This window comes from Camponotus floridanus, unplaced genomic scaffold (assembly GCF_003227725.1).
Source record: "Camponotus floridanus strain SB8 unplaced genomic scaffold, Cflo_v7.5 scaffold15, whole genome shotgun sequence".
Classification (NCBI taxonomy): Eukaryota; Metazoa; Arthropoda; class Insecta; order Hymenoptera; family Formicidae; genus Camponotus; species Camponotus floridanus.
This window is the reverse complement of record NW_020229270.1, coordinates 644,575-659,013: the sequence shown is the minus strand read 5'-3', so window position 1 is coordinate 659,013 and position 14,439 is coordinate 644,575. Positions and strand designations below refer to the sequence as shown.

Sequence of the window (14,439 nt, the reverse complement as noted above, 5' to 3'; positions counted from 1 at the left end):
AACAAGTGGCTGTGCCAGCTTAGACGCTTCTTTGCAAAATTCCCTATATTTACTACTCTTTATTTTTTGCTTGCTTCTGTAATTATACTCATTTTCTCTATTTTTTTTTGTCTGCTCCTGTATTTCTACTTATCTTTTCTATTTCTTTATCTGCTATTATATTTTCTCTAGCTAAATCGGAAAAAAAGAATAATTATCTATAAAATTTATTTTAACAATATACATATACAAATATATTTAATATTACATTTAATGTTAATAAATGTTAATTCCATAATATAATATACATGCAAATTTCATTCTTTTTGATTGTACATTTACAAACAAATTAAGTACTTGTGTTCATATTAGTAGAAAAAAAGATATTAGAAAAAAGCTTAGGGGCTAATTTCACACTCAAAGTTCAAATTTTACTAAAATCTTTTCATAATGGACTTATGATAGGCATAATAAATTTTTGTTTGAATATTTACACACAATCTGAATTTTGGTTCATATTTAATTCTTACTTTTTTTTGTTTTGTAGAAAGATTTTAAAAAATTTGAACTTCTTTGAGTGTGAAACAAGCGCCCTACTTTTTTTCTTAATATATATCTTTATTTCTACTTATATGCAAACGAAAACTCAATTTGCCTGTAAATATGTAAACGAAAATCTATGGATTAAGCTTGTTACGAAAAGAATTTTGCAAAATTTGAATTTCTTTAAGAGTGAAGTAAGCCTCTTATCTTTTTTTTAAATACATATCTTTATTTCTACATATGTACACTCGGCAACCAAAATGCCTTAACACCTGAATTTGCCCGTGTCAAGGCATATTCGGACGACGTACTTCCACTCTATTATAATTGCGCGTCATGACTATTTAATATCTGGCAACGATGTTTCAAAGTGATTTTACGCAAAATTCAAACTAATGTGTGACATATCTGAAAAAGTGGTTTGACATATGTCAAATATGTCAAAATGTATATGATTAGAAAATAAGTAATGCACATTAATTATATAAAATATTAAAATAAAATATATTAAATATATAAAAAATATAAAGCGTGATATGAATTACACATATTAAGTTTTTATATTTGAACAGCAGTCGCTCATCCTCAAATCTGCGACACACAATAAAAAACTGGCATTAATATGTGTAATTCATATCACGCTATATTTTTTATATATTTAATGTATTTTATTTTAATATTTTATATAATTAATGTGCATTACTTATTTTCTAATCATATACATTTTGACATATTTGACATATAACCACTTTTTCAGATATGTCACACATTAGTTTGAATTTTGCGTAAAATCGCTTTGAAACATCATTGCCAGATATTAAATAGTCATGATGCGCAATTATAATAGGGTGGAAGTACGTCGTCCGAATATGCCTTAACACGGGCAAATTCAGGTGTTAAGGCATTTTGGTTGCCGAGTGTACGAACGAAAAATTAATTTGTCTGTAAATGTGCAAACAAAAATCTATTTCATGATAGAACCAAACATATTTCATTTGCTACTTTATTATATTGGACTTTCTGACGAACCAAATATAATATTCAAATATAATATTTAAATATAATATTCAAATTAAGAAAGAACGCGAAGTAATAATCGAATTGTAGAGCCAAATTATTAGCATAACAAAAAGTTCCGTGATACATTAATTGTGTATATAATACATAATTAATTTATATTTTAAATTATTATTCCGCGTATATGTTAAATATTTAGGCGAATTATTATTAACAGTGTTCGACATCGGTAGTATAAATAACATAGCGCGCTATTGTTTATGAGTCATGATCTTGTTATCACTTGCACGGCGACGCTCGAATAATAAAGTAGAAATGCGAAATACTTTGTATATTGTGGAATTCCTTTTTTAAACACGATAGTATTTTCGTGAGTGAATGCAAATACAATAAGAAGTAACAAAGAAAGCAAGAGAGAAAAAGAATTGAACGATGGATGAATCAATGAGATATATATACAGTAAAGAAAAATAACTTATATAAATTATTTATCATTTATACTATTTATCATTTTTACTATTTTTAAAATATATATATTTCTCATCAGATAAAAATAATTAGCGGAGAATCAGTGCTGTACTAGCTAACCGACTGTTGGAAGATGAGGATCGTATTCCTACTCGAAATCGGTGTTGACGAGAAAATCTTATCCGATGTACTAAATAGTTTCGGAATTTTGTATCATACATATTTCGATTGGAATTTTAAAACAGAACCATCGTCTAATTATTGTTTAGCCATGAATAATCATCAGAGCAATTGGCCACATGAGAAGATATTTTAGATAACAGCATAATTAATATATAAATTAGATATAAATAATATGTAATTATATATTAATATATAAATTAGATAACAGCATATATTAATTTAGCGAAAATAAAATACGAAACGATGAATTTTGATAAAAAACTTTTATACTTGTTATACTTTTATACTTGCTATACTTTCATATTTGTTCTCTATTATCTGTCATGTTCATTATCTGTTATCTCAAATGCCTTCTCATATTCTCCAATTGTTCTGATAATTATTCGTGGTTATTCAAAAAATAATTAGACGATATCGTATCGATACGTATCACGCGACGCCATGTTTTTTTACTGACGCAAGTTCTTTTACTGACTTTTCATTTAAAAAGTAATGTAAATGACAATTTTTAGTCAGGAGAGGCCCCGACTAAAAAGTTATAAACAAAAAAAGAGTTGTAAAGCAAGATGCTACCGGCATCACACAAGCGGAGGGTGCAAGGGGAGGCCTTCGGCTCTTCAATCGTCCGCAATCACCCCGCCGGTAGCATCTCGCTTTACAACTCTTTTTTTATTTATAACTTTTTAGTTGAAACCTCCCCTGACTAAAAATTGTCATTTACATTACTCTCTAAGTATAAAAAGTCAGTAAAAAAATTTGCGTCAGTAAATAAACAGCGTCGCATGATACCTCAATCATAATATTTACACCATTATTACTTTGTCAAAAACTGAATACATGCAAAAAAGTTATTTCATAATGGTGACAATATTGCAAAACCATAAAATATTTTTATAAATGTCTCGGAAACTAAGGGCGAGCGGCGCTAACATGTATAAGGAAAAGTTGTTCAGAATCATGCTGCCGACGACATATTTCAAGGTCATTGAAATCAGTGAGGAATTGCTAATGTATATAATTACCAATTTTGCTATCGCATATGTTAAATTGAGTTGAATTTTCCGAAATAGATAAATGAAATAAAAACAGACATCAATTCTTGTTAGCCCATTCTTTTCGAATGTGTTTGAGCGCGGGAATGGCTTTTATCAATACTAGGTAAGCAATATCCTTCGTATTATTTAACTTTATTAATCATTTTACTTTAGTAATCATTTTAATTTTATGAATCATTTTATTAATCATTAATTGTCATAGTGACATAAAATTTAATTCGATATAAATTATATAAGAAAATTAAATATATGTGTACACGTAATGTTTTTATATATATAATTAATTTATTCAATTATTCTATGCCGATATGCGGACAAAATGATCGATTATCCGAACAACTTTTGGGTGCTTTTGACTATGGACCTCTCTCACAAATATATACGCAGTTAAGCCTCCGCTTTATACAAAAATATCACAAAAACTGTTCAAGTCTTCGGAATTTTTCCATATATTTTGAGACCATGTAGCAGAGACTTTATTAAGCTAAAATCGAGCGATTCAAAAGAAGTTCCTATCATGGTTCCAAATTATTTCGAGAAATCTCATGATTTTTAAGTTTTAATATGATATATTCACTTGTATATATTTTCACTTATATATTTATTTTCGCTTATATATTTATCGATATAAGAAAATTATCCATAAGAGTTTACTAGCTTTTTAAGAAAAAAATATGTAATTTGCAATTAACAATTACATATTTTTTTTAAAACAACTATGTGTTTTCTTTACATCAATTGATTCCTCTCATTATTTTGTACATAAAAGTATTAAGGTAAGATAATCGAAAAATGAATATTTTACTAGATATTTTATGGTTTATGCAAAATGAAGAAATGATTTCAAGCCTCATAACTCGAAAAGTACTTAATGAAAAAATACTTTATTATAGTGTTTTGGAAAGCTCTCTAGATAAGCTACACAAATATGTAATAAAAAGTAGGGGGTTCTATTTAGAAATTAACGGTGACTTTCAAATGATTCTCCCATATCAAATCATTGCCACTATCTGATGGTCCCCTTCAAGCAACACAACTTTTGTCTGAAACATTTCTTTCTAAAGTGCATAGTTTATGAAATATTCGACCAGTCCGGGACTTTTGGGACACTCTGTGTGTATATATATATATATATATATATATATATATATATATATATATATATATATGCGCAGATTAGAACAAAATTAATGTAAATTGATATTTTTACTTCTTGTAATACACATGAAGATTAATTTGTCGTTAAACGTCCTCCATTAATTACTCTGTATTTTATATATACGTACGAATTATATACATTTTGACATATATTAAGATAAAATTTTAATTGACATTTTATTTATTTTGATTTATTTTTAATTTTTAATTCTAACGTCAAAATCATATATTAGAAATAATATGTACATATAGAAGACATATAGAGTAATTAATAATAAGATATCAATTAATGATAAAGTACTCTTAATTTTCATATATATTATAGAAGTGAAAATATTATATACTTTGTATTAATCTCGATAAAAAATCAATTATGAAAATCATAATTAACATTTTATCTATTATAAATATAATAAATAATTTTGTACGTAAACACTTGCACGTTACAAGCGTTTTTATCATAACATATATCGTACATATAAATACATAAGATTGTTCATATATGAATGAATATATTTTTATATTTAAATTACTAAATTAATAGTAATGATTATTGTTATAAAAAACTAGGATGGAGCTATTATCGAAATTTAACATGATACTTGACTTGATTGCAACAATACATATGGTAGATAAACCTCTATCTATAAAAATATATCTCGCAATACTGGGGTTACTCATTATTATCAAGCGTCCAGATATAGTAGATAAGGAGAATCGTGTGCAATCTGTACCGACGCAACAACTGTTAGCTCAATACGATTATGTGATAATTGGCGGAGGATCTGCCGGTGCTGTATTAGCTAATCGATTGTCAGAGGATGAGAATCGTACCGTACTCCTACTCGAAGCCGGTCTTAATGAGGACATTCTGTCTGACGTGCCAGATAATGTGGGAATTTTATCTCATACATCTTACGATTGGGATTTTAAAACAGAACCATCGTCTAATTATTGCTTGGCCATGAATAATTATCGCTGTTATTGGCCACGTGGAAAGGTATTTTAGATAACAGCATGTGACAGATAATAGAGAGCCAGTATTCTTTGATCTAAACCCCATCGTTTCATATATTAATTTCGCTAAATTTCGTTAAAAAATTTTTCCATTTTCCATTTTTCAATTTTTCCATTTTTTATTTTATCTATAGATCCTTGATCGTAATAATTTCTTTAACTTATGTTCTTTAATCTACATTTCACACTACATATATTTTTTCCCTATCGTTTTAAACAGATTAAATTATTAGATAGATATTATTTGTTAGTAATAAGATGTTTTCTTAAATATGCTAAAATTAACACATTCCAAAATAGTCTTTATATTATATTACAAATATATAAATAAAAATATATAATAAAAAATATAAATATATGTAAAGTTATTGCATATACTATTGAGTTTTCTGAAAAACATTAATGGAATAAAAGAGAGATTTTTGTTCAACAGTTTTAGTGAACGATATAATAAAATATAATATATATAATAAATATATAATATAAAAAGTCGACTCGATTATAATGATCTATTTTTCAGATACTAGGTGGTAGCAGTGTTCTAAATGGAATGTTATATGTACGTGGTAATAAACAAGACTACGATTCTTGGGCGGCTCTTGGTAATGCGGGATGGGATTACAAGAGTGTTTTGCCGTATTTCAAAAAATCCGAGGATGCTAGAGCCGAGGAACTCGCCGACTCGCCTTATCATCAGAAGGGTGGATACTTGACGGTAGAACGTTTCAGATACAATTCGCCAGTCGACGATTATATTATTCACTCTGGCGAAGAGTTAGGATACAAAGTGCAAGATGTAAATGGCGAAAATCAAACTGGTTTTACATATTCTTATGGTACTTTAAGAAATGGATTTCGGTGCAGCACTGCCAAAGCTTTCCTGCGACCTGTTTCGAAGAGGAAGAATTTGCACGTCAGCTTACAGTCCTTCGTGGAAAATATATTAGTGAAAAAAAGTTCGAATAATTATTATTTTTTAATTTCTTTGTCTATTATATCACTATTTTTTAATCTCTTATGTAAATTATTAATCAGTTATTCGGAAAATACATTGCACATCCGACTGTAACTATTTGTACTGAAAAGAAAAATATTGATTTCTAGTAACATATTGAGGATTATTAAGCAGTTATAATAAATTAAAACCCTGTTATTATTTATATTTCAATGTCGTATATAAAAATTTACAACCGACTCATTTATAGATAACACGTCGAAAATAGCGTACGGAATATTGTTTCGTAAGGATCGGAGAAATTTCACAATCAAGGCGAAACGAGAAATTATTCTTTCCGCTGGTTCGATACAGTCACCGAAACTATTGATGCTTTCGGGAATCGGACCAAAAGATCATCTCGAAGAGATGAATATATCTGTGGTGCATCATGCACTCGGTGTAGGGCAAAATCTTCAAGATCACGTGGGAATGGGTGGAATAACTTACATTGTCGATCCTGAAATAGTTCCCAACGAGCGGAGGAGATTCACTAAAAATCATTCTGGGATCGGTAGTTTGAAAAATATTCAAGAATTGATACAGAATAATTCTGGCCCACTCTTTTCACATGTGATAAGTGGGGGAATGGCGTTTATCAAAACCAAGTAAGCGATATCCTTCGTATAATTTTATTTTATTAATCATTTATTTTATTTTATTAATCATTTTAATTTTATGAATTATTTCATTAATCATTAAGTTTTAGTTATATAATTATTAATCGTTATAATGACAAAATTTAATTTAATATAATTAGAGAGAATTATGTGTGTGTATGTAATGTAATGTTTTTATAATCATAATCAATTTATTCAATTATACTGCAGATATGCGGACAAAATGATAGATTATCCGGATGTACAATTGCTTTTCTCGGGCGCTTCTGACTACGGATTAAATGACGCAAATTCCCGCGGGGTTAACTCAAAAACTGCCTCCGCTTTATACAAAAATATCACAAAAAATGTTCAAGCATTCGGAGTTTTACCATATATTTTGAGACCACGCAGCAGAGGCTTTATCAAGCTAAAATCGAAAGATCCGAAAGAAGCTCCTATCATAAATCCAAATTATTTCGAGGATCCTCATGATCTTCAAGTTTTAGTATGATACATTCGCTATTTATTTATGGATATAGGAGGGAGCCATACAATTATTTATTAGCTTAAATAAGTAGAAGACTTAAGAGAAAATCTTTCTCCGGTTTAAATTAGAAATATAATAGGATAAAAGCATAAATTAAATATCTTAATTATGAGTAAAAAATCTGCGCGCATGTAGATTTATTTATTTTAAGTTTACTTGAGTTTGTTGCGTTCAAGAGTTATCTAAATATTAAACAAATATAATCAAAGATAAAAATATACATATTATAAAAAAAATATAAATGTTATAAGAATTTAATATAATAAGTTATAATGATTTTAGATAGAGGCCCTGAAATTCATGAAGGAAATGATACGCACATCTCTTATGCGAAAATTAAATGCAACCTTGCTTGATACCAAGATGCCAGGTTGTTCACAATTTGCTTTCGAATCGGATGAATATTGGGCTTGCTATGCGCGTCATTTCACAGCGACGATTTTTCATCCGGTTTCTACTTGTAAGATGGGTCCCATCAATGACAGCTATGCTGTTGTCGACCATAGATTAAAAGTCCATGGAATTGATCATTTGCGTGTAATTGATGCGTCGATCATGCCGCAAATAATTTCGGGAAATACGAACGCGCCGACAATCATGATAGCAGAGAAAGGTGCTGATATGATAAAAGAAGATTGGTCGTAAATATTCAGTTAATGCTGAAAATTATATTATATTATATGTGTATATCTTTCTTCTTATTAAACATTGCAACTAAAAAGTGATTAGTTGTGATTATTTAGTTAACGTTGAAAATTGTGTTGACTGCAGGACAAATATATATATGTATACATATAATTATATGTATACATATGCAAAATAATATAATAATATATATCGGCATGAAAACTTATCATTACAATCTAATTTTTATCTGTTATTTTTCTGGGCAATATCTTTTTTTAATACCAGCAACTCTATTCCGCCATTTTTTAACATATGTGTTATAACTATAATGCATATTTTACATAATTATGAATTATTGTATTTATGCCATTATTTTATTATTATTATTATTATTATTATAACATGTATTAAAAGATAAAAAAATAGGTCTATTTAAATTTATTAATAATATAAAATTATTGCCAAATTGCACATTTTATTAAGAATGTACATAATATAAATAAATTATTCTATTTTATTTTATTCCATCACCGATTATTAAACAGCCAAGGTTGCGGTTACTTGTATAGTTTGAAAAATCTCTAGTTACATTAACTTTTTCAGGAAATATAACGACCAAAGTACATAAGAAACGTAATCTTTTTTTATTTAGTATTTCAAGCGTATTTTCATAGAACTTTAATTTAATTATTATATTATTAAATATATTATCCAGTAGTACTTGTTTCACCAGCGCAAGTCAGAAAACCAGAAGTGCCAATAATCCTCTCGATTTTATTCAATATGTAATAGATAATAAAATGGTGTTGAAAAAGAAGAAATCACTGCCATTCTTTCTAAACTTCCACCTTACAAAAAAAGATTGATAAGACTTGAACGAACGAAAAACTCCGATGAAACGAGAATACAATTGCTAGCGAAATTACTATAGAAAGCTGCATAGTCTTCTGACAGAAAAATATCCAGAGACACAAATACTTTATAAGTGAAAGCCATGCAAAGATGAAACAATAGAAAAAAGCCGTATAATTATTGTACTTTTATGTATAAATGTTTCAAAATAAAATCTTTATGAATGAAATGTTACATTAGAAATATTAGTATAAAATCATCCATGTGAGGTTTAAAATTTTTGTAATTTTTTTCCTAAAAATCCTTTAAAAGCGAGAACTGCTTTTTTGCAAGCAATTTGAGTATTTGATGTTTTTTTAGCAGTTTCAATTTCGTGAAAAAATTCGAGAGAAAATTAGATTTTATTATGTTACTACACATATCGATTAAATGCTATATCAAATATAGATAGCGTTAATATTATTTTAATTTTTTCGTACACGAGAATCCATTTTTTATTCTACCGATGTTTTCATAGTGATGCACCTTGAATACTTTGTTTCATATATTTGCAATAAAAATATATTAACACAAATTACTTTGCAAATTTATTATTCTAATCTTTATTTAGAAGGCTTGAAAAAAGCGTGAATGAATTTTTTCAGATTTTTTTTATCTATTGAAAAAAACGCATCGGAAAAAACTGACCTTCCTGTACATTTTAGAAATACCAAAAGGTTTGCTTTTTATTCCTGCACTTTCTGCAATAATGCACACTAAAAATGACATATATCTATATTTACTAGTTGGAAAGAAAAAGAGGAGAAACGAAAAATGCATCTAGAGAATTTAAAAGAATAAAAAACAAATCTAAAAATAATAATATGGTGTAAAGATTAATATTATGTATTTTTTTTCATGAATGTGGGGCACACATTTACGCATTTATTTATTTAGATGAGATTTACCTTAGAGTACATTCAGACATTCAATTTTAATTTTATTTTCTCTTTCTTATGATTTATATAAATATAGTGTAATTACCTGCAAATGTTGTCATTTTTATATGCTTACATTGGTGCAGAAACAACATTACAAGTACTATATTTACAGATTAACATCCGCATAGTAAAAAAAGCACCAAAAGTATAATGGTGGAAAAAAGATAATATTGTAGTCTAGCAGAAAAGCATCAACCAATTATTCTACCACTCCGCTTCATTAGATTTGCAATTTTCTTTTATAATATTATAAATATTATAAATAAAATAAAGATTTAGGCATGTTCCAAATCAATTTATACATTTTATGTAATATTGCACATATTAAAAAGTGATAATATTACAGTTGTAATAAGATAAAATCCTTGCAATATGGTAATTTTTGGATCCCACTGAAAATAATGTAATTTGATTTATTTTTGAGAATTGCGCGCAATACTTAAGAGCAAATTATTTTTGTGCCATGTATTACCTGTGTAAAATTCCATGCACAGTATCGTATTGTCTACGATATATGAAAAACTTCATCGATGAAATAATATGATTGAATACGATTGAGATATAAGAAAAATAATATAGTACTTGTAATGAATAACGTGGATTAATGTGGAATACATAAATATTTTGTATTTTAGTTTCATGTATGAAACTAACTGATGTATGAAACGTAATTGAGATGAGATACGATACTCGTGACTGCTATAAAATGTGTCCACAAATATCATTTAACTTCAATAGCTGCACATTCGTCAAATTAATACCATTACATTAAATGCATCATCATAGCAGCTTGTTTTGATTAATTTAATCTAACCTAACCAATTATATTACATGCTCCTCATTAAAATGTGCAAAATTATACGTCGCACATTTAATACGATTAATATACGTAATAAACTTTATTACACTAATGAATAAATATTATTTTTAAAAGCATGGTGAAACCCATGTAGCATGTGCTCGTGTTTACATTTGACACCTGAAGACATTGAGAGGTTAGGTTAGGTTAGATCGACAAAATTATCGTTTAACAGTTGGTATTCCTACAAGATAGGCTGCGCAAGCCCTGCACGCGCAGCTACAAAACAAACTTCAAATCGCTTCTAACTTAACTATCTTCATGCGATTGACTTTACTTGAATTACATCGCGTCGCATCGAATTATGATGCGGCGCCAATTTGCCCGAACATAGTTTGAGAGGTCGTGATGCTGTATAAGGTCGAACGACCGCGAATTATCACGCAAATATGATGAATCAAATCAACTCACCGTTCACCGGCTGTTCCACAGTTCCACAGGCCGCTCCAATCGCTCGCCTCGGGACGTCCCATTCCGATCTTGATGCACACAAACTCACACGATATCATCCACGCGAACGCACGACACTTTATTCGGCACTCCCGATACTCGCTCGCATCCGATAATCATCATCAAGGACGTGAATAACGCGACGCGAATAACGCGCACTTTGCTCCATCTTCGCCATGACTCCATCATTGAATACCGTCAAAAATCGCTGTCACGCACTTCCATCGATACATTAAAAATGTCGCGCGATCATCCTGGGACACTTTCGACGCTCGTTCACTCGCGATATTCGCTTATTCACGGTTAAAAACGTGAAAAATGCGGATGTACGACGACTGCGTGTGATTCCGATACACGTACGACGTATGTGATGACGCGCTAACATGGCGGCCGAGTCGATGCGCATTGGTTTCTGCGCATGGCCATTACTGCGCTCGACGTTCGCGCAACTTTGATTTTTGAATATTGTTTACGGCTTTGATTAATAACATATAATAATATATGATTAATAACATATAATAATATTATTAATTATATGATTAACATATAATAATATGATTAATAACATATAATAATAAATATATAAAGATTGAATCAATTAATCATATATATTGGTCATATATAGATTTACCTGAAGAGAAAAAAAATCAATCAAATAGACAAAATTCAGAAATCAAAGTCGCGCGAACGTTAAGCGCAATAATAGCCATGACATCTCTCTTAGTCTTCTCTCTGATAATATAAATAATATAAATAAAAATATAAATAATTTAATTAATAATAATTTATTATATAAAAATTTTATTGTAGCATATTCTCTCTTTCCGCGCTATTTTTTATTTATTTATTTATGTGTCTTCTTTTTCTTTTTGACATCATTTATTTATTGATTTATTTAGTTTGCTATAAGTTAATCTTTTAAAATTCAAAACAAAATATTATATAATTTGGCTTCGGAAAAGCGCAGTAAAATAATCGATTAAATTCAAATATTTAGCTCCGTGATTAATTGTTTAATAATTGTTAAATAATCAATTTTAATCAATAAATTAAAATACTTCCATAATTTAATATTCCACGTTAATATATATTTTATAATGTATAAAATATTTCGGAATTATCGATAACACGGCGTTCGACTTTGATAATATAAGATATAAACAATAGCGCGCTATATGTTACCGCTTTGTTATTATTCGTACGGTGACTCTCGAATAATAAAGTAGTGGTGAGAAACGCTTCGTATATTGTAATTTTTTTACTAAACACAACTACGATTAGTATCGAAATATAATTTGCTTTAAATATTAATAAAAATTAATTAATTAATAATTAATTAGCGATATGAAACTGTATCGCAACGATAAATCTTTATTGAATCGTAATGCTTTATTACCGCGATTAAAAATTGTAACAGGGGATACATAAAAGGAGATAAGAGAATTAATTTTGTTATGATCTTTCGATCATTGATGTTTATCGTAATAATAATTCCCTAACAATATTAGAATTAAGGAGAAGAATATGTTAAATAGATATACACGATTAGAAACAAGATTTGCAGTTGTATAAAATCGGCTAATAATAATATTTTATAATTACATTTTATAATTTAGTACATTGTATTACATAGCCATAGAGCATTAAGCGTTAAAATATTATGTTATTATAAAAAAAATTATACAATAAAATGTAAAAAATTACTAGATTAGAAGTTTACTATAGTAAAGTGAAACATTTGAATTTTTTATATTTTATATAAAGAAAGAATCATTTGAAATATTTTGCAAAATCTGTATTTTTCAAACATCTTAATGTTCTATAGATCCTTCAGAAGAATCAATTTGTGATTTAACAAATTCTACACATACATTATCAATTCTTAATTACTTAAAAAAAAACTGAGGAATGTCAAAAATTAATTTCAATCAATCAATGCTAAGTATAATCAATATTAATAAATATAATCGATATAATATAATACTTAAAATCTATAATTCTCACTCTCTCTCTCTCTTGGAGAAAATCAAAGATATTCGAATATTAATTTCTTCGATAGATTCAATCAAAAGATTTATCAAACCCCTTTAAAAAAGTAATATATTGATTGTAAAAATATCTATCAGCTTTTTTAATATCTCTTCAATATATAGTACTCATATTTAATGTATAGAACTTTTCAATTACTAATAAAAATCAAAATAAAAAGTTACATTTTTTGTGTTTATACTTTTGATTTTATTAATCGCCTCTTTTAGCCTTTATATACGTTCGTAAAAGAAACTTAAATTTATTATATTTATACATATTTATGCATAGCAGAGTTTATGCAAAATATTGCATGTGGACACAACATACACATTGTTATTTCCAAGATATATTTATAATATTTGACAAATAAAAATATTGATGAGGATCAGTATATCCTGAGTATATATGAAAAATAATATAGTATAAAGGAGAGAAAAAGACGTTTTATAAGGAGATATTTTCAATATATTACGTATATCCACAGTACATTCAATATAATTATAGAATATTTTAATATCATGCGCTGCCTAATTATAATGAAAATTCGTATAAAATTGTAGTTTTAAAATTACATAAGCTATAGCTAAATTTAAACATATACGATAATGCATCAATGTCTTGGTATAAAGTTATACACACATATACATACACATCCGCAGATAGCAAAATGCTAACAATATGCTAATAGTATGCCAGCAAATTTAATCATAACATTGCAACAGATTTCAATTTTTTGCATCCTCATTAAGCCTAATTTCTGACATTTTATGCTAAGTTTAGTTTTTGTTAATATATAGCACATATTTGAATTGTATTATTTTTAGGTCAAGAATTGCTTTCTAATTTTTATAGCATTTTTTCAGCATCTCATGATGCTAGAATTGTTCGTTTTCTACTGATATATTAATTGAAATTGCAAACCATACTTGGCTGAAATTCTGCTAACATAATTTGTAATATATAATCTTCACAAATTTGGCTATTTGAATATATATCTATATATTTGTGTGTGATTTATGATCTTACTATATAAATTAACTAATTGTTAAATTTATTTCATTAATTATTGTATTAATT

General features: G+C 27.9%; 1 protein-coding gene across 2 annotated transcripts; it reads left to right on the top strand.

Moving 5' to 3' along the window:
- Positions 1-1,733: 1,733 nt before the first annotated feature.
- LOC105250491 (glucose dehydrogenase [FAD, quinone]) lies at positions 1,734-8,370 on the top strand. Of its 2 annotated transcripts, XM_025406648.1 has the most exons (8): positions 1,734-1,999; positions 2,087-2,194; positions 3,105-3,348; positions 4,974-5,403; positions 5,941-6,376; positions 6,626-7,022; positions 7,245-7,521; positions 7,846-8,370. In XM_025406648.1, exons 3-8 carry the CDS (start codon positions 3,311-3,313, stop codon positions 8,206-8,208), a joined length of 1,941 nt encoding a protein of 646 aa, XP_025262433.1. In that variant the 5' UTR covers positions 1,734-1,999; positions 2,087-2,194; positions 3,105-3,310; the 3' UTR covers positions 8,209-8,370. The 2 variants fall into 2 exon arrangements, with proteins under 2 accessions (XP_025262433.1, XP_025262434.1); XM_025406649.1 differs by lacking the exons at positions 1,734-1,999; positions 2,087-2,194 and having other exon boundaries at positions 2,740-3,171; positions 3,261-3,348.
- Positions 8,371-14,439: the final 6,069 nt, after the last annotated feature.

Bases quoted from the DNA above. Each gene is read 5' to 3' on its own strand.
- LOC105250491 (XM_025406648.1), top strand. From the start codon at position 3,311: ATGTGTTTGAGCGCGGGAATGGCTTTTATCAATACTAG. The intron at 6,377-6,625 runs GTTCGAATAATT...ACTCATTTATAG, and splicing joins AAATATATTAGTGAAAAAAA to ATAACACGTCGAAAATAGCG. The intron at 7,522-7,845 runs GTATGATACATT...TAATGATTTTAG, and splicing joins CTCATGATCTTCAAGTTTTA to ATAGAGGCCCTGAAATTCAT.